At 45.7% G+C, this 21017-nt stretch overlaps 1 protein-coding gene across 4 annotated transcripts in view; it reads right to left on the bottom strand.

Moving 5' to 3' along the window:
* The window catches only part of AHRR (aryl hydrocarbon receptor repressor), a 78786-nt gene that overhangs the window by 35038 nt on the left and 22731 nt on the right, over positions 1 to 21017 (bottom strand). For all 4 annotated transcript variants that reach the window (XM_077304629.1, XM_077304630.1, XM_077304628.1 and 1 more), the window contains exon 4: positions 1043 to 1146. In XM_077304629.1, the coding sequence (XP_077160744.1) occupies positions 1043 to 1146 (104 nt within the window). The remainder of the gene's footprint in view (positions 1 to 1042; positions 1147 to 21017) is intronic.

The following is a 21017-nucleotide window of genomic DNA, read 5'->3' as shown; positions in this document are numbered from 1 at the left end:
CCAATGAGGCAGGCCACAAATTATTATATGCAAATAAACAGGCCAGTGAGAGTTATCTGCAAATTAGTGACTTTCATGGAATTATTTATATTAATGAGATTCAAAGTCAGAAACATTTTGTTATTCTTACGAGGACCCCATGGAGAGCACGCATTCGATCCACTCTCCAGCAGCTGCACTGTTACTGGTGGAATTCTGGATCGAGTTGAAGAAGAGGAAGAAGAAGAGTTGTTTTTTATACCCGTCTTTCTCTCCCTGAAGGAGTCTCAAAGCTTCCCTTCCCTCTCCCCAAAACAAACACCCTGTGAGATATGTGGGGCTGAGAGAGACCTGACATTACTGCTCTGTGAGAACAGCCTTATCAGGAGTGTGACGAGCCCAGGGTCACCCAGCTGGCTGCATGTGGAGGAGCAGGGAATCAAACCTGGCTCACCTGATTAGAAGCCACTGCTGTTAACCAATATGACAAGCTTAAGGTACTGGTTTTAATCTCCAGGGCCTAATGTAATCTGGGACCTGCATGCCTGAGGACTGCCTCTCCAAGTATGTCCCCCAAAGTGCACTGTGCTCTGCAAATGCCAACCTGCTGGAAGTCTTTGGCCCTAAAGAAGTACAGTTGGCCTCAACAAAAGCCAGGGTCTTTGCAGCCCTGGCTCCAGTCTGGTGGGACAAGCTGCCAGCTCCAATCTGGGCCCTATCAGAGCTGACAGCGTCCCAAAGGACCCTGAAAGACGGCCCTCTTCCTCCAGGCATATGGTTGAGGCCAACTTAAGCACATCAGAAAGGGGCCTTGCCTCCCCACCTCCCCTCCCATCTGAAGGATGGAGATAACATCATCCCAGAATCTCTCTGACCTTGGCAGCCAGAGTCAGAGTAGCCTATCCAGTTCTTAATTTTAAATTGTTGTTTGTATATGTTTTTACTTCTACTTTGTATATATTTTTATTGTTGTCACCCCCCCCCCAAGCCTGTTGCCAGGGAGGAGAGGCCAACATATCTTAATAATAACAACATCATCATCATCATCATCATCATCACTCACCTCAAGTAAGAGCCCATGCTCAACAGGCATGGCAGAATCCTTGAGAAAGTCCATTTCCTTAAGTCCATTACTTGCTTGCTTTGTCAGATGCTTATCTTGAACAGCTATTGAAAAAGAAAAATGGAAAATTATTATTTCAGTTATTTCTAAACCATGTGTTCATTTTTAAAGGCACCTGCCTGGAATGATGAAGAATTGCTATAAGAGTTACACATGAGTTACACTGCTTTAGGATGCTTTGGGCTGATCCTGCATTGAGCAGAGGGTTGGACTAGATGGCCTGTATGGCCCCTTACAACTCTATGATTCTAGGATTTTGCTCTGTAACATTTTCGAGTTAACTCCACCTCCCATGGCAGCCATTTTGACTCCAAAGGTGCCCTCAAGCTCAAAACGTTTGGGGACCCTTGGGCTAGAATGAGATTTGCCCAGATCCCAACATCAGCATTTCTAGTTCGGAAGACGGCCAGCTTTGCCACTATACCTCGGCTGTAGAGTTCACCTCTATATGGAATGGCCAAACTGTGGCTCTCCACATATCCATGGACTACAATTACCACGCACTGGCAGAGGTTCATGGTAATTGTATTTCATGGACATCTGGAGAGCCTCAGTTTGGCCACCCCATAGTCAGGGTGTCCATTTGTTTGCTACGTGTAACAGGGACAAAACTTGAAGATGTAAAATGAAAAAAAAATGCAGAACATATATCTAGTGCCATTTAATTTTTTTAAAGCACATATTTCCGCTGAATAATAGATCCCCCGGTGGTTCTTTGGAACCCACCCTCAGATTCTCCTGCAAAGCCCCACAGCCAATGGGATCTCCAATAGCTTTCAGGTCAACTACCTGCACCCTCTGTACCAACCCATCCCCGTGTGCATCAGAAAAGTGGAGGGACCTCCCTCCTCCCCTACACGCTTGGCAACAGCAAACTCATGCCCATGGCAACCTGGCAACATCACGTATTCCAAAGGCCCGTGGCTTACAAAGGGCAGCACTCCCTAGCAGGAACAAAACACCAAGGGCAACAAGAAGAAACGTTCCCTCTCCCCACCCACCCCACTGCCATTGTGATTTTCTCCCCAGCTGTCTTTTCATTAAGAGAGGCTTCTAAAAATTCTGCACTTTCAGGTGCTGGAAGCACAGTGCAACCTTTCATTTAAAGGTATGAGTCTCAGCAGACTAGAATTTTTCTCTTTCAAATCCTTCCTTTTCATCTCCTAAATGCAACTCCACAACTTGTGCTTCCAAGTGTCCATGAGGAGGCGTGGGGGGGGGGGGCCTTCTAGCGGCATCTCCCATTATTTTGTGGGCTGCTCCTCTCTCTGTCTCTTGACAGCCTTGCGTGCTTAGAGCTTGCAGATATATCTTCCCTGCATGTGAAAAAGAGCTGGGCGCTATGCCACCTCCTCGGCCAAGACTCCACCCTTCACTTCCTTCCCTCCTCCCAAGCTGAACCAAATCTTTTTTTCCCCCTGCAAATACCGAAGGGAGAACTTGCCTTCTGGTCTAAAAGAAGAGTGCTGACTAACCAGGGCTCCCTGTCACGCAAGGAGAACCAGCCGTCAATCTTTCCATGAGGCTGACAGTGGCCTGGCTCTTGTTTTCAACCATTGCGTGCAAAGAGACAACCCGCATTCCCCCAGTGAAACTCTGCAAAACAACAGCTGTCAGATAGTGGCGAGGCCTGGCTTGTTCCCAGAGCTCTTCCCGAAGGTTAAGGCTTCTGTGCAAAGGAGCTTAATGCCTTGCAAGTGAGTGATCTTTATCTGCTCCCTGGAATATTCTCCAGTTTCCAAACAATTGGTCTTAAAAATAAACAAACAAATCCTGAACTTAAATCTGTTCAGAAAAGAAAGGTAAATTGGTGCGTTTTAAAAGTTTAACTTAGTAGCCTCCTGCTTTTGTGAAAGACCAAAGCGCTATTTCAATAGCCAAAGCAACACAGTTAGCTGTTTTTACCACGGTGTTCTGTGCAGGGAATTTGTAAAACTTTATAAAAACTGCAGCCTGGTTTGTACAGAGATCTGGGGCTGGAGATATGTACACAGCATTACATGTTCCAGCTCTACTTTCACAGTGTTGATTCACTGACGCTTATTGGCTTTTTCGAATCTACTTTAACAGACATATGTAGGTATATCCTTGCATTTGTTCTGTTAATGCATGTTTGATTCTGCTGATCCACTGCCATGAGATTAAAACAATATTATTAACCCTTGATTTACATATAAACAGAAAGTAGGAAGCTGCCTTTCTTTGACTGAGTCAGGCTATTGGCCTGTCAAGGTCAGTACTGACTACTCTGGTTGGCAGCAGCTTCCCAGGGTCTCAGGCCTTTCCTATCGCCTACTGCCTGGGTCTTTTTGCCTGGATGAGATACCAGGTGCGGAACCTGACAATTTTCTTCATGCAAAGCAGATTCTTTACCACTGAGTCCCCCCCCCCCCTAGTCGTCATTCCACCTGCCCACAGAAGCTGAGTACGCTAATTACGATTATTGCTATCTACATAAATCACCACGTTGACATTTCTGACAGATTAAATTTGGCCAACAGAACTGATAGCCAAGCCAGACGTGCACTGTTTTTTTAGTTGAAGGCTAAACGAGATCTATTGATATCCTTTGTCACTGCATTGTTTTAAAACTCCATTCTGTTGGGCGAGGGCTTCAAGAATGGCGTGGATATGCCAAAAACGGGGGCTGGGAAACTCCTGGAGAATTCGGGGGGGGGAGGGGGAGCCTGGGGAGGAGAGGGACCTCAGTGGGGTAAGGCCATGGAGTCCACCTTCCAAAACAGCCATTTTCTCCAGGGGAATTGATCTCTCTAATTTGGAGATGAGTTGTAATTCTGGGGGATCTCCAGCCACCATCCAGTCTTTTTTGAAGATCGGAATAACGTTTGCTCTCTTCCATTCCTCCGGGACATCTCCAGTCCTTAAAGAGGTTCCGAAGATGATGGACAAGGACTGTGCAAGTTCTCCGGAAAGTTCTTTGAGTACTCTCAGGTGCATTTCATCCGGACCAGGGGATTTGAACTCATCCAGTGCAGCTAAATGCCTCTCGACAACCTTTCTATCCATGTCAACCTGCCACCCAGACACTATCCTTTGGCTACAGCCATCTCTAGATGTGCCTAAACACTTTGACCTGTGGGGAAAAACAGATGTAAAATAGGTGCTGAGCCCTTCTGCCTTCTGTGTATCCGTTAGAGTTTGTCCATCCGCACCCAACAGTGGGCCTATTGCCTCCTTTACTTTACGTTTGCTCCTCACATAACTGAAAAATCTTTTCTTGTTACAGTGGGCTTCCCTGGCCAATCTTAGCTCACTCTCAGCTTTGGCCTTTCTGATGATTGATCTACAGGGCCTAGTAACCTGTAGGTACTCTTCTTTAGAGCTCTGTCCTTCCCTCCATTTCCTGAACATTTCCCTTTTCTTTCTTAGTTCCTCTTGAAGTTCTCTATTCATCCAAATAGGCTTCTTAGAGCTCCTGCAGTGTTTTCGTCTTTCTGGGATAGTCATTGATTGAGCAAGCAATAGCACTTGTTTGAGTAGCGCCCACCCTTCACATGCTCCCTTCCCTTCCAGCATTCTCGTCCATGGTATGACACTCATCATGTCTCTGAGTTTATTAAAGTTTGCCCTACGAAAACCCAACATCCGTGTCTGGCTACAAGCTTCCTTGCCCCCCCATCTCAAAAGGAATTCTATGAGGACATGGTCACTTCTCCCTAGGGTCCCCACCTCCTTCACCTCATCCACTAACTCTTGCCTTATGTAAAAAGCTGGGTGACCTTGGGACAGTTCCAGTTCTCTCAGAGCTTTCTGGGCCTCACCTAATTGTAAGCTGCTTTCAGCCTCCTGGTAGTAAAAAGCAGGGTAAAAAAAAAGCTGTTCTTCTCAAATATTGTGATATGTAGTGTGGCTATCTCGAGATTTTGAAATATCTCAATATTTGGGGGGGGGCTGAGGAAGGCTGGGTTGGGGGAGGGATTTCAATGGTGTATACTGCCATAGAGACCACCTTGCAAAGGGGAACTGATCTCTGTTGCCTGGAGATCAGTTGTCATCCCAGAAGATCTTCAGCTAACATCTGGAGGTTGGCAACCCCAGTGATAAGCTTTGGTCTCTTCCTATTTAGTTATTTACGGACTTCATATATATCCCACTTTTCTCCCCAATGACTAAAGTGAGGCTGCATTTTGTGGCTGGCTCTGTCTCCTGAAGCAGCCATTTTGTGACCGCCATTTTGTGTCCGTACTTACCATGCCTGTTCCACAGGCTTAAAGACATAGGGGGCCCCCTGCTCCAACCACTATATCACTGTGTCCTTGTTATGAAGTATATTTGTTGTATTTATTGCCATGTAAAAAAGACAGGGCTCAATGTACATGAATTTATTTCCATGAATTGCTCCAAGGAACTAAAACTAGATTTCCCTTTTGTCCCACCAAACAAGTGATCAGCATCGCCAAAGCAAAGAATGCCAGACATTGGTCAGCAGCCAAGACAACTAGGGAGGATGTTTGGATCCATCCCCCTCCTTTCAAAATATTAAATGCTCTAATTTTTCCATAGGAAGCAAAAATATGCCCAAACAGAGAGATTTTATTCTGAGCATAAGCCTTTACCAGTCTGTATAGATATGCTTGCCTCTTAGGCAGCAGAGGCTAAACAGATGTGAGGAATGTCAAGCAATGGTTGAAGGATGATGGGAAGATATGAGGGCATTTTAGGCAGACGCAGTGATGCCATCTGTTCTGTTCCTAAAACCATTCCATTCATGAGTAATCCAGAAGGAGAAGGTTGAGCCAATGGCATTTTCTCTTAGTGGGGCAAGAAACACTGAAGCAGCAGCTCATTTGCGCATTGCTGGTCTCCCGTGCCTCAGATCAGATCAAAAGATCACTTTCATAACCACTTCTCTGCAGTCTTCACCAAACCTGATTCAGTCACGCAATCCCGGCCTGCTAAAATAGCAGGGGCTCCGAAAGGTTCTTAAAGAGACAGGCGCCTTCCAGAGTCTTTTGTTTTCGCATAGATGTAAAAGATGATAAATCTAATCACGGGGGACTTTTCACATTGGTGTTAAATATTAATGCTATTACATTTGGTCAGGACACTTGGCACAAGGAGAGCACGGGGTATTAATGAGAGAGCAAAAGTGTTTTAAATAGAGTAAGGGTAATCTCGGAGAAACAGCATCCCCAAACCTTTAAAATATTTATCCAAATGTATTTATTCTAATGGTATTTAATTTCGATACATGAATAAAACATGCATTTCGATAAATCATGAGAGTTGAGTTTTAAACCCAAGAAAGCACTGAACTGAACATTACTCAGGTTTCTTAGATTCTGTGATTACATATGCATCTTCCAATTGATTGAGAACACTTTGGAGGGGCAAATCATTCCTAGACTTGACCTCAGAGACTATAATTTCATATGATTCAAGCAGGCCGATTAAAATTAACACAAGCACATCCTCATCTGGAATTTCCTTCCCTGAAGCTCTCAACTGCTCACCCAAAGTTAGTACTTTGACAAGATGCTCTCAGAGGTTTTCACTTTCTTGCATTCTTATGGTAAACCATAGTTTCTGAAGATACAACTGACTTTTTAAAGATGATTTTACATGTATCACCTGCAATTTAGCCCTAGCAGTTGGCAACTTAATGACCCTTAATAACAGCAATAATAACACCTCTTTTCTAGTTATTCTTGGAGTCCCAGGTAGCCTATTGCTCTGCATCATAACTCTGGGTAAGAGTCCACCAACTTCTTTCAATAAGATGGGGCTTCATTCGTTGTCTCCAAATTTGATGGGTGTTCTCTGTGAGCCTATCTATCCGGTGACAATGCTGTGCACCACAGAAAGTCACCATATATACTTGTGCCAAAGAGCCTCTGGTGATCTCTCTACCTTGAATCTAAGATGTACTTCATCTGGGCCCATAACCTCTGTTGGCAGAGTAACTCAGCAATGGTGTACAACAGGGGTCCTCAAACTTTTAAAACAGGGGGCCAGTTCACTGTCCCTCAGACCATTGGAGGGCCGGACTATCGTTTTTTTAAAAAAAAAACTGAACAATTTCCTATGTATACTGCACATATCTTATTTTGAAGATAAAATGAAGAAGCCTCACCAGTGCCCATATTGGTGGAACTCCACTTTTATTTCAGGCTCAAACTGGTGTGGTGTGGGAACCGGCACAATTACAGAGTCGGTGCCTCCACCACCATTCCAGTTCACACTACCCTGTGCAAACTGCACTGCGATTTGTGAACTCGCATAGGAATCTGATTGCATAGGTGAGATTAAGACCCATGCAATCAGATTCCACTGCAGGAAAAAAGAAGGCACATATGCCTTTTTTCTTCCAAATTTAATGTGAGTTCAGCCATACAAGCACATGGCTGAACTCGCACTGCTCAGAGATCACAACAGTGTGAACCAGGGCTTACACAGCACACAGCATACAACATCATACACAACTGAATAGCAATCAGAATATAAATGCAGTTTGGTGTAGTGGTTAGGAGTGTGGACTTCTAATCTGGCATGCCAGGTTCAATTCTGCACTCCCCACATGCAGCCAGCCACCTTGGGCTCACCACAGCACTGATAAAGGCTGATCTGACCGAGCATGAATCTCAGGGCTCTCTCAGTCTCACCCACCTCACAGGGTGTCTGTTGTGGGGAGAGGAAAGGGAAGGCGGCCGTAAGCCACTTTGAGTCTCCTTCGGGTAGAGAAAAGCGGCATATAAGAACCAACTCTTCTTCTCCTTCAGTAATCTCAGGGCTCTCTCATCCTCCCCTCCCTCACAGGGTGTCTGTTGTGGGGAGAGGAAAGGGAAGGCGGCCGTAAGCCACTTTGAGTCTCCTTCGGGTAGAGAAAAGCGGCATATAAGAACCCGCTCTTCTTCTCCTTCAGTAATATCAGGGCTCTCTCATCATCCCCTCCCTCACAGGGTGTCTGTTGTGGGGAGAGGAAAGGGAAGGTGACTGTAAGCCACTTTGAGACTCCTTTGGGTAGAGAAAAGCAGCATAGAAGAACCAACTCTTCTTCTTCAGTAATCTCAGGGCTCTCTCAGCCTCACCTCCCTCACAGGGTGTCTGTTGTGGGGAAGGGAAGGGGATTGTAAGCCGCTTCAGATTCCTTCAGGTAAAGAAAAGCGGCATATAAGAGCCAACTCTTCTTCTTCTTCTACTGTCAATTAAATTGGGTTTCCTACTCCTTCGCTGTCTGCAGAGCTGGATTAAGTTCCCATGCAATAACACTGAGCACTGACCATTTGCATTTCCTCTGAGCACTGACAATTTGCATTATCATTGTGATGCCACCCACCTAGAAACCACCCCAACCAACTAACCAACTTCAAAAAAAGGCTCTCCTTATGTTAAAAAAAAATCCTAATTGTTTTAACGTGGTGGGGGGGCGGGTCTCTCTTCGGAGGAAGGCAGCAAAAAGAGCTTGGCAAAAGAGATCCGACGGGAAGGGGGGGGGGTAAAGATTAAAATCCTTGCAAGAGCAGTTTTTCTAAGGCAGCCGCTGTGCGCTGCAGACCCTGCGCTGCTTTGTAAACCTCATTTTCCTGTTGCTACTCTAAGCTCAAGCCAACTAACCAACTTAAGAAAAAAGGCTCTCCTAACATAAAAAAAAAATCCTAGCTTGTTTTTAACCTCGATCAGGCAGCCGCTGGCTTTCCACAGGCACACTCGTTATCCCTCCAATCACGCCAGAGACAGAGGAAGAATGAAGAGACGGAGAAAAGGCGGGACTCAGAGATTGCAGCTCAAATTTCACACATGCGCACCGCAGGGAGTCGGCTGCTGACAGGCGGCTGGAGGGAAAAACACCCGGCGGGCCAGATAAAAATCGTCCGGGGGCCGGATTTGGCCCGCGGGCCGTAGTTTGAGGACCCCTGGTGTACAACCTGATCAAAGTGTACATGAAGGCTTATTTAGAACTAACAAATGTGCAGTCCAATGTCTGAATGTTTGTTATCTATGTCCGTTTACTCTTTTCCTCCATCGCAGCATGTCTGTCAAACACTGACTGCTGATGAATATTTTCAGCAAGAGTTGGCATACACAACATATGTGGTAGAATGTGATAGAAACACATATGCAAGGACCTTCACTGCAGAGGGCAGGTAGGGCTTTCATCTCCACAATGAAAAATTCTTGGAGCCTTAGGAGAGTGGGATTTGAGATGGGAAGACCTAGTGGGGCATAATGCTACATACCTCACAGGCAATAGCAACCATTTTCTCCAGGGGAACTGATCTTTAGAATTCAGTTATAATACCAAGAGCTCTCCAGATCCTACCTAGAAGTTGGCAACCCTAGGGGTTTGGTGCTATATCTTCTAATTGTGCAGCAGAACTGGCAGATTGTTCTGTAGCCTAACAAAACATTGCTATGCAATTTTAAAACTATACAGTTATAATTTATTTATTCACGTATAATTGCATTTATTTCCCACCCTCTCTTTGGGTACTCAGGGGTGATCACAACAGAATAAAATTACATTACAGAGATAAATAAAATATAAAATGAAGAATTTAAGTAAAATTAAAAAGTTAAAACCTTAAAACCAGAAGTTAAATACTAAACGGTCAAATCAAATTTATTTAATACAGCACTGCAGCCAGATAAAACAGACGGTAAAATACTAAAATATGCCCAGTTCTTTCTTTCATATGGAGGAACCCTTTAGTTCCTCCATGAGAACCCTTTAGTTGTATAATTTAGTAGATTTCTGGCACGGAGGCCAGCAGTTCCAGATTTCATTTGGGGCCTCAACCATAGGCCTGGTAAAACAGCTTTATCTTACAAGCCCTGCGGAACTAATTAAGGTCCCACAGGGCTCTGATCTCATTCAGTAGAGCATTCCACAGGCTGGGGCCAGGGCCAAAAAAGCCCTGGCTGATGCTAGTTAAATCTCCATGGGACTGGATATTCGGAGCAGGTTTTGCTCTTAACGCTCCTTGGGGAACATACGGAGAGATGTATGAGTCCCCTTTATAAAGTGTATGAGCCACCTTTCTCCCTTGCAGAACTCAAGGCAGCTTACAATAGAAATATAATAAGTAAAATATTATAAAACACAATAAAAAACTACTATATATCCCATAGAATTTTTATTTATTTATTAGGTTTATATACCGCCCTCCCTTGGGGTTCAGAAGTCACAGAATAAAATTCCAATTAGGGCAGGTGGAGGTTGGAAATCTCCCATTATTCCAACCCATCCCCAGGAAACAGAGATCAATTTCCTTTGAGAAAATGGCTGCTTTGGAGGGTGGATTTTAGGGCCTTATACGCCACTGACGTTCCCTCCCCTCCCCGGACCCTGCCTTCCCCAGACTCTGCCCTCCAATTTCGAAGGGTTTCCCCACCCAGAGTGGTCAACCCAATTTAGAATTTAGGGAGAGCTCTAGGGGATTACATTCAGCTGATGCCCTGACCCTCCCCTCCCCTCCCCAAACTCTACCCCAAAATCTTCAGGAATTGCCCAATTTGGACCTGGCAAACCTACAACCCGGAGTTCACAACCCTATGTATAACTCATCCTTTGCAACCGGTTGTCTGATTCCCAGTCGATCTGTCACCCCCTGTCATTTTGTTCACCCTCCAGATTATTTGAATTATACTATGTAATATTGATTTTATTGATTTGAATGTTGTCAAGTGCATCTGTTGTTCATTACTGCATTTTAATTTCATTATATATCACTGGGAGGTTTACTTATGTATTCATTTGCTTCATTTCTTAATTTACTTCCTCCTCGGGGGGACCAGTGGTTTATAGCTTTCTTCTATGCTACATTTCATACTCATCACAGCCCTGTCAGATAGAGTAGGCAGATTTAGGGCGACCAGCCCAAGGTCATCCAGCAAGCATCCATGGCTGAATGGGCATTTGAAATTGGGGGTCCCAAATCCCAGTCTGCCACTCTGCCCGCTATGCTCACTGGCTCTTGGTTTCCTTGCCAGGACTCCAATATCCCCCTGGGAAGACTGCATTTCCCCCCCCCCAGCATATGGACCAGAAACCACTGCTACTGGCTCCTGCGCAAAGCCATGTTTACAAACAGAAGAGCCCTGCTGGATCAGAGCAGTGGTCTGCCTAATACAGACAGTCTCCTTTCCTCTGGAGAGCCAACAAACAGGGCACAGCGGCCGACATCTCCCCTGATGCAACCTCCTAGCACGGGGATTCAGAAATACCCAAGTGCCTTTTACTCACTGGGACTAACAGCCCTCGATGGAACCCTCCTCCATGAATCCGTCTAACCCCCCTTTAAAGCTACCCAGGCTCATGGCTGCCACTGTGTCCCCTGTCTCCAGATGACACCGGATTCTACACTTCAACTACTAATTGAAAAGTTAATGTATAATTTTCAGAGCTCTGCCGCCTGAGAAAAAAATACTTTTTGCTAATGGAGGTGCCAGAAGAGGTTTCCTTTGCAGCAGGAAAACCCCATTAAAAAAAAAATGATGAGGTTTTTAAAACGAACTACAAAAGCGAACTATTAGTATTCTGAGAGTTGTCAGTCTGAAGCATCGGCACCTATTAATGCGCTACGTCTAACGAAACAGAATGTTAATGCTGTGAACAATTACAGGGAGGACACCTAGTGGCTGTTCTGCATGCCTGAATGACAATTCAGTTCATCGTTTTAAGTTTGTGTGCATTTTCGGCGCCCAGCTCCACCAGCAAGCTGGAACTCTGCTGGAACAGAGAATAGGCCAGCCCATAAGCCCACACTCTGAATTAGCTCCATAGCATACTTCCAGGCATCCTGAGGCGGAGAAAGGCTCCTCCTCTGAGAGGGAAGTGCTTCATCAAACTCAGGGGTAGTCAAACTGCGGCCCTCCAGATGTCCATGGACTGCAATTCCCAGGAGCCCCTGCCAGCGAATGCTGGCAGGGGCTTATGGGAATTGCAGTCCATGGACATCTGGAGGGCCGCAGTTTGACTACCCCTGATCAAACTGAACAGATTGGAAAGATCCAATCCAGTTTTACACGGCACCTCCGTTCAGTTGACCAAACAGGATACAGAAGTGCAACCTCTTGTTTTGTTCTTTTGAGAATGCAAACACAAACGCACGCAAGGGCAATAAACAGACAGCCCATAAGAATAAACTACATCGTGTCTGTAAACTTCCCTCTGATTTTTTCGTCCTCTGCTCAGAAGTTATTTTTAGATGCCCAACAGGGTTACGGCCCCACCCCACACCGAACTCTACTACACAACGGACATATCTACAAACTCAACAATATTTAATTCTACAACCAAGTTTCCACACTAACCCAGAAAATGTTTAAAATAACCATAGCCGTATTAATGAATAAATGAACACTTGTGCGAATGGCAGTTGTGCATTTTCTTATGGCTGTGTCTGTACACTGATCTTGGATTGTAACAAAGCAGTTGATTGAATGAATAAATGAAATATTCCACCTACCTGTTCTATTTAAAGATATTTGGCTGAGACAAGCCCTGAAGAATTACAGGTGCCCCGGACTCACAGACCTTCCAAACATTGATCCATTAACAGCACAGTGCTAAAATGATCTGTTCACAATCCGACCGAAAAACATGCAATGGGGCTTATTCCCAGGAGAGAGAACAGTGCTGTAAATGGCCAATTAACATTTGTAACAATACACAGGGTTGCCAACCCCAAGGTGTAGGCTGGAGATCTCCCAGAATTACAACTAATCTTTTTCAGAGGCTGAAATCAAAGGCCTGATCTCCACATTGACATCTGGTAAGCCCCCAGGGGAAGATCTGATCCCTGCAAATCTTTATAAAGATCTTTCCATCATGGTGGTCTCCTGTATTAGCAAAAACCTTTTCGCAAATTAACAACACAGGCCAAATCCCACCTAGAATCATAGAATCATAGAGTTGGAAGGTACCGCATAGGTGATCTAGTCCAACCCCCTGCGCTATGCAGGACACTCACATCCCAATCCCTCATCTACTGTAACCTGCCACCACTTTGCGTTCACAGAATCAACGTCTCCGTCAGATGGCTATCTAGCCTCTGCTTAAAAATGTTCAAGGATGGAGAACCCACCACCTCCCAAGGAAGCCTGTTCCACTGAGAAACCACTCTAACTGTCAGGAACTTCTTCCAGATGTTTAGATAGAATTTCTTCTGAATTAATTTCATCCCATTCGTTCTGGTCTGTCCTTCTGGGGCAAGAGAGAACAATTCTGCTCCATCCTCCATATGGCACCCTTTTAAATACTTGAAGATGGTTATCAGATCCCCTCTCAGTCGTCTCCTCTCTAGGCTAAAAAGACCAAGTTCCCCCAACCTTTCTTCATATGTCTTGGTCTCCAAACCCCTCACCATCTTTGTTGCCCTCCTCTGGACACGTTCCAGTTTGTCAACATCCCTCTTCAATTGAGGTGCCCAAAACTGAACACAGTACTCCAAGAGAGGCCAAACCAGAGTAGAGTTTAGTGGTACCAGCACCTCGCATGATCTGGACACGATACTCCGTTTGATACAGCCCAAAATCCCATTTGCCTTTTTAGCCACTGAGTCACACTGCTGACTCATGTTCAATGTATGGTCTACTAAGACTCCTAGATCCTTTTGGCACTTGCTACAGCCAAGACAAGTCTCCCCCATCTTATACTGGTGTATTTGGTTTTTCCTACCTAAATGCAGAACTATATATTTGTCCCTACTGAACTTGATTTTATTTAGTTTAGCCCACTTTGCGAGCCTATCAAAATCATCCTGTATTCTGTTGCTGTCTTCAATTGTGTTTGCTACCCCTCCCAGTTTGGTATCATCTGCAAATTTAATTAGTATCCCCCTCTAATCCCTTGTCCAAATCATTTATAAATATATGTTGAACAACACAGGCCCCAGGACAGATCCTTGGGGTACTCCACTTGTCACTCTTTTCCAAGAAGATGCTGAACGATTAACAAGTACCCTCTGGGTAGGATTTGTCAACCAGTTATTGATCCACCTGACAGAATTAGGATCCATACCGCATTTTACCAACTTGTGAATAAGAATATCATACAGAAAATTATCAAAAGCGTTACTGAAATCCAGATAAACTATGTCCATGGCATTCCCGTGATCCAGAAAGGTAGTCACTTTCTAAAAAAAAGAGATAAGGTTGGTCTGACATTACTCGTTCTTGCGAAACCCATGCTGAGTCTTAGAAATCACAGCTCTCAATTCCAGTTGCTCAAGGACCGAGTGTTTAATTATTTGTTCCAAAATTTTGCCAGCTACAGATGTCAAGCTGATGGGTTGATAATTACCCAGATCCTCCTTTTTCCCTTTCTTGAAGATGGGGACAACATTTGCCAGCCTCCAATCGTCTGGCACCTCACCTGTTCTCCAAGAAGTGTCAAAAATAATGGACAGAGGTTTAGAGATGACATCTGCAAATTCTTTTAGTACCCTTGGATGCAGTTCATCAGGCTCAGAAGACTTTGTTTCATTTAGACCATTTATGCACTGGGAACTTCACTGCCCCAGCTCCCTTGCAGGAGCACAAATCAGGAATGGATGAGGTACACCAGGCCAAATGCTCCCCCATGTGGGTGCAGGAAGAGGTGGGGCAACCTGCCACAACGAAAACTCCAGCCTGCAGCCCGGCATGAAACCTCCAGTGCGTAAACGGTCTTAAAGAAACAAGGTGTTTGTGGACTTTCCAAAAGTGATCCTAGGCCACCATTCCCGTCCCCCATGTTGTATTACGTTTTTGCCACATTGATCACTATTTCCCCCACAAGAGAAGACTGAGGAGAAATAGGAGTTAAGCAGTTCAGCCCTCTCTTCATCATCTGTTATAACTTCACTTTCTTGTCCTCGCAATGGTCTTCCTTCCATTTCCTAAATTACTCTTTTTTATTCCTCAAATTTACCTTTACCTTTACCTTTTTTAGACTGCTCCAAAAGTGATCCTAGGCCACCATTCCTGTCCCCCGTGTTGTGTTACATTTCTGCCACATTTATCAGTATTTCCCTCACAAGAGAAGACTGAGGAGAAATAGGAGTTAAGCAGTTCATCCCTCTCTTCATCTGTTATAATTTCACTTTCTTGTCCTCGCAATGGTCCTGTGGTGTCCCTATAATTTTTCTTGCTTGAAATAGAACTAAAGAAGCCTTTTTTTGTTATGTTAACCATTTCTTGCTAGCCTAAACTCATATTGTGCTTTAGCTTTTCTAACACTCCCCCTACAATTATTGGTTATTTGCTTATACTCATCCTTGGTAATAAGGCCTTCCTTCCATTTCCTAAATGACTCTTTTTTATTCCTCAAATCTTTTGACAACTGCTTATGGAGCCAACTTGGCTTCCTTGGGCTCCTTCCATCTTTTCTTCTCAAGGGAATTGTTTGTGATTGAGCCTTCAGTATTTCACTTTTAAGAAACTCCCAGCCCTCTTGGACTCCCATCCCTTTAAGTCTTTCTGACCACAGGACTCTATGTAACATACCTTTAAGTCTGTGAAAATCAGCTTTCCTGAAGTCCAGTCTATATGTCCTACTACATAAAGGTTTTCTCTTTCCCACGATTGAAAATTCCAAAAGCACATGGTCACTGCTACCACGTGTGCCCACTACTTCCACCTCATCTACCAGTTCTTCCCTATTGGTGAGAATCAAGTCTAAAATAGCAGAGCCCCTGGTTCCCCTCTCTAGTTTCTGGGAAATGAAGCTGTCGGCAAGACAAGTTAAGAATTTAACGGAGTTTACATTTTTAGCAGAGTTGGTCTTCCAATAGATATCTGGGTAATTGAAGTCACCCATGACCACTGTTTCCCCTTTTTTGAAAATTGTGTAATTTGGTCTAACAGTATCTCATTCAAGTCCTCTGACTGGCTTGGTGGTCTATAGCAGACCCCCACAATAATACCACTCTCATTTCCTACTCCTTTTATATTTACCCAAGTACACTCAACTGAACTTTCATGCTCAGGTACCTGTATTTCTTCACAAGTACAAAGATTCCTAACATATATTGCTACACCTCCCCCCTTTTTTCTTGTCTGTCCCTTCTAAATAGATTGTACCCCTCAATTTTAGTATTCCAATTGTGAGCATTATCCCACCAAGTTTCTGTGATTCCTGGGTGGAATACCATTGTCGTGCCCATTTACGACAAAGGGGACAAATCAGCTCAAAATAACTACAGGCCGATTGGACGTAGCAGCAAAACTGTACAACAAGTACTTACTGATTAAGCTGGAGGAATGAGTAGATGAAAATCATATTTTATACCCACATTAAGCTGGATTCAGAAAGGGCCCTAGTACTATTGACCAATGTCAGATACTTCAGCAACAGGTCTATTCAGGGATAAACGGCCTTAAGAAAGTGTTGTACGTTGCATTTGTTGATTTGGACGCAGCATTTGATTCTATAGATAGGCTGCGCCTATGGCAAAAATTATCAGACTTGAACATTGATAGGCAGCTCCTATTTCTGCTGCAGGAGTTGTACTTGGACACATGCTCAAATTAGAGTGGGGATTTCTGACTTCCTAACCAACAAAATTCCAACATGCAAGGGCATCAAGCAGGGATGTGTGTTAGCTCCCCTGTTGTTTAATTTATACATAAACAACATTGTAGAAAGACTCTCTTGCCCACAATTTGTTTCTCCTACACTAGGAGGTCAAAAATATCTATTTTACTTTATGCGGATGACATGGCCCTAATTTCCCTCACAAAAATTGGAATGAAAAGACTACTACAACAACTTGGTGCTAATTGTAAAGAAGAAGGTCTTAAAATAAAGATAAGACAAAAGGGCCAAAAAATTCTCTTTTTCTTTAGAAAAAGGGCCAAAAAAATCTCTTGAAGTATATCTCGAAATTCTGTTAGCCAGTGCAATTCATTTAAATATCTGGGTATCACATTTCGTGAGAGCCTGAATTGGAAACTTCATCTGGACACCATTAGAGCCTCTGCTACACGCCTAATGGGCACTATTCTGAAGTTTTATTATACAACAGGAGGCTTCCTCATTGATCCAGCCCTCAAATTATACAAGTGCAAGGTTATCCCCTATCTATTGTATGGAGTAGAGGTCTGGGGATGGAAGGAAAATATTATACCTAGGCTAGAATCCGTTCAAAATACATTCTTAAGGAAAATTCTAGCCCTACCTAGGGGAACTCCGGCTGTTTTGATGAGGGCAGAAACAGGTCTACCTTCTCTTAGTGCCCGAGTACATTTTGCAATTCTAAAAATGTGGAAAAACCTTAGTAATATCAGTCCTTTAATATAATGTTATCTGACTGGGGAATTGAGTCTGCCATGAAAACGCTGGAGGGCGTCACCCCAAGGGTCAGACATGACTCAGTGCTTGCACAGGGGATACCTTTACCTTTACCTTTAAGGATCCAGCAAGGCATAGCCTTATTAATAGCCTTGTTGCACACTACTCCATCCCCGATGACCTCCTAAATCCTTCAGCTAATAACTCTCACCTTAGAGACTGGATTTTCAAAAGTGATGCTCAGTTAGACAGTATCCACATTTTTAAAATTAAGTCACCAACATGGTTTAAGCAGTTTAAATATGACCGCCGTAGATCCTCTTATCTAATTAAGATCATTAACCATAATCTCAGAGCAGCTTTTACATCACTTTGATTTGAAACGATGCCCACAGAGGTATTGGTGGGCCGTTTTAGCTGTACGCCAAAAAAAACAGTGTTTCTGTATTTGTGGTGCACAAACTCTGGAGGATTTACTCCATTACATATTTGACTGCTTACTTTACACCCAACCCAGGGCCAAATTCCTCAATGAAATCTTAAGGAGCTCTAACCTCCCCTCTGTTGCTGAAAAGACAATCTCTTATCAGACCAGGTTGATAAAATAACATATAAAACCGCTCTATTTGCCTTGGCTGCAAGGAAAAAAAGGGCCAACGTTACAACCACTAAGGCAGCCTCTTAACACTCTTGCACTCGGTAGTCATGTATGCTGTTTCGGTTTTTTGGACTTAAATTTTATATTTTTATACAGTTCTTTTATTCTATTTTACTGTTTGTAAATTTGTATTTTATATTTTGTAAAGGCCTATGGCTATATACAAATAAATGTATATATCCTTAACATGCCCGCGGCGCCGCGGGTGCCGGGGACTAAATAAAGCACTAAGCGCTTTGGGGGAGGAGTTAGGGCGGGGCTTAGTCCCTGATGAGGAAGGGGCCTGATTGGCCCCTTCCTCCAGACAGACCATCGGCAGGGCCAATCGGCAGACGCAAAGCGCCTGCCGATTGGCCCGGCCTGTCAGGATTGTTAGAAAACCCTGCCATAAATTAGCCTGAGTTCTTCCATGTCAGTTTTATTGCTTGGTGCCTGGGAGCTCCAGGTCCTATATCATGCTAACTAGTAGAAAGTGAAATGTATGTTATTGTAACCATTATCTCCTTTGTGGGGCCTCTCGGCTGGGTCTGGTTCTACTGCAAATACCATCTTATCTGAGACAGCCAAGGCAGCCAAGGCCATGTGAAAGTAATACTGTTTTTAATTGCATGTGTATCCTCTCTCACTCTCCCCTCCCTTGGGAACTTTCAAGTTTTGGGCGGGAGAATAGTGTTGATAAGAAGAAGCAAATCTGTCCTCAGGCCGGATTTGACTTCGCCAGTCTAGATGTATGAAGTACTTCTCAATTAAACTTTCTATTTCCAAGAAGTTGGTTGTGAGTTCTTGCAACGTCTGACATTAAGTCAAATCTCACAACACCTTTCGCCTGCCAACATGCAGGACGAAGGCAATATCTATACCGAGCAGGAAGAGGGCCTGGATTGGGACTACTCTCAGGGCGAAGTGGCCGGCGCGGGCTCGTTTAGCTCAGGCATGGCCAAAGCCCTGGGAGATGCGACTCCCGGCCATGCGGAGTTCCTGGAAAAGCACAATACCGAACGCAGGCGTCTGTCAAAGTACGACCACCTGACAGGTGATGAGCTGTGGCCTGAGCAACGGCCTGTAGGGGTTTCCAGTCGAGGAATGGCGACCACCCTCAAGGTGCAGGAGTTGCAGCAGAGAATCGGCAGGGTGACCAACTGGCTGCAGACGGTGTCGGGAGAGTTGGCTCCTGAGTCGCAGCGTGAGGCGAGGCGCTTGCTGCGAGAGTTGCAGGCGGACTTCCGCGAGCCTGGCGGCCAACGGCTGGGAGACCTTCCAACCCTGAGGGAGCACGAGGTGGCGGCGATGGATGCCGCGGCCGAAGCCGAAGCCGCAGACCTGGCGGCGGCGAGAGTAGCAGCGCAATTGCAGGAGGAGGAGGAAGAAGAAGACGACCTCGGAGTGGCCGATGCCGGGAGAGGAGTGATGCTGGGTCAGGTCGTGGCCCAGGGACTGGCTGATGGAGCCAGAGCCGGTGGATTACAAATTGCAGCGGCGGCTGCCGATGGAGCTGTGGCAGCGGATGGAGCAGCGGCGGCGGCCGCTGGAGCGGCTGGGGCGGCTGAAGCGGTGGCAGCGGCCAGAGCGGCGGCGGTGGGAGCAGCGGCAGGAGTTGGTCGCGGAGTGCGCCCACACCCCCGTGGAGCGCGGGCTCCGATGGATTGGGGCCCGGGCCACCTGACTCCTCATCTGCGGGGAGTGGAAATGCGGAGCACCTACAAGTTTAAGGCCCGTTTCTCGGGTGATTCGTCAACTTTTCCGTCGTTCCTGGTTCATCTCCAAGCCTACATGATGGACATGGGTTTCACCTTCCACGATGATGCCGAGCGTATTCGTTTCGTGGGGGAGTGCTTGGAGGGAGAGGCGGCGAAGTGGTTCATGGATCTCTACTGTTACAATCCAAGAGCAGTTCGTAACTATAATCACTTCCTGAGAACCATGCGTTTGATGTACGTGGAGCCTTTCGAGAAGGAGACAGCGGAGAAGAAACTCAAGGTTCTGAAGCAAGGGACAATGACTGTGGCCGAGTATGCCCGAGAATTCAAGAAACTGTCATCGGCTGTTCCGGATTAGACGGAACCCCAGAGAGTGCATGCTTTCGTGGGGGGACTCTCCGGAGACCTGTCCAGCAAGTGCCTCCTCCTGGACGACCCGCTGACCGTTTTGGGATGGGTGCAGCTGGCGGGAGAGATGGAAAGCCGTCTGGAAAGGGCGGCTGAATACAAAGGAATCGCGGATAAGATGGGGGGAAAGACCTCTACCCCTAAGAAACCCAAGCCCAAAGCTAAACTGGAACCTAGCGAGCGCACTCGGCGCATGGAAAAAGGGCTATGTTTGGGCTGTGGCCAGGCTGGCCATTTCCTCGACCAGTGCCCAACCAAAACCGGGATGGGAGGTTCAGCGAGCGTCAAAGCGTCAGGGGGAGCACCAGCCAAAGCCTCGACAACCAAGAAAATGGCCCCGAAGAAGACCGCCAAGTCCCTGCTCGCTCCGGCTGGAGAAGCAACTATGGTAGAGGAATCTGAGGGCAGCAGCCAAGAAGAAGAAATACAGTCTGGGGAACAGTCGGGAAACGATGACGACCTGTTGTAAAGGCGCCCCGCCAGCAGGTCTCCGGCAGGGGCAAACGCGCGGTGAGTGACTCTCCCCTGGTTCTCTTGCCCGCTACTCTCACAGAGCTCTGGAAAAAAACTGGGGGTACGTTGCATAGTGGACTCGGGTTGTACTAAAACCCTAGTAAGCCCAGCACTTGCCGAGACTTTGGGGGTGGGGAAGGTGCCTCTGGGGGAGCCCCTACCCATCACTCAGTTGGATGGGAAATGTGCCCCAGGGGGGGGAGGCCACAGTGAGAACGCTCCCAATGGACTTGGACATTGATAAACACTGGGAGCAAATCCAACCCCTGGTGGCCCCTCACTCCGCGTTCCCGTGTGTGCTGGGGCTGGACTGGTTGTGTGAACATGATCCCACAGTGAAATGGAAGAGGGGGACAGTGAAGTTTTCGTCCCGGGGTTGTAAGCAGCATGTACGACCCCTCCCTG

This window comes from Paroedura picta, chromosome 11 (genome assembly GCF_049243985.1).
Source record: "Paroedura picta isolate Pp20150507F chromosome 11, Ppicta_v3.0, whole genome shotgun sequence".
Taxonomy (NCBI): domain Eukaryota; kingdom Metazoa; phylum Chordata; class Lepidosauria; order Squamata; family Gekkonidae; genus Paroedura; species Paroedura picta.
Note: the sequence above shows the minus strand (reverse complement) of the source record. Positions and strands in the feature narration are given on the sequence as shown.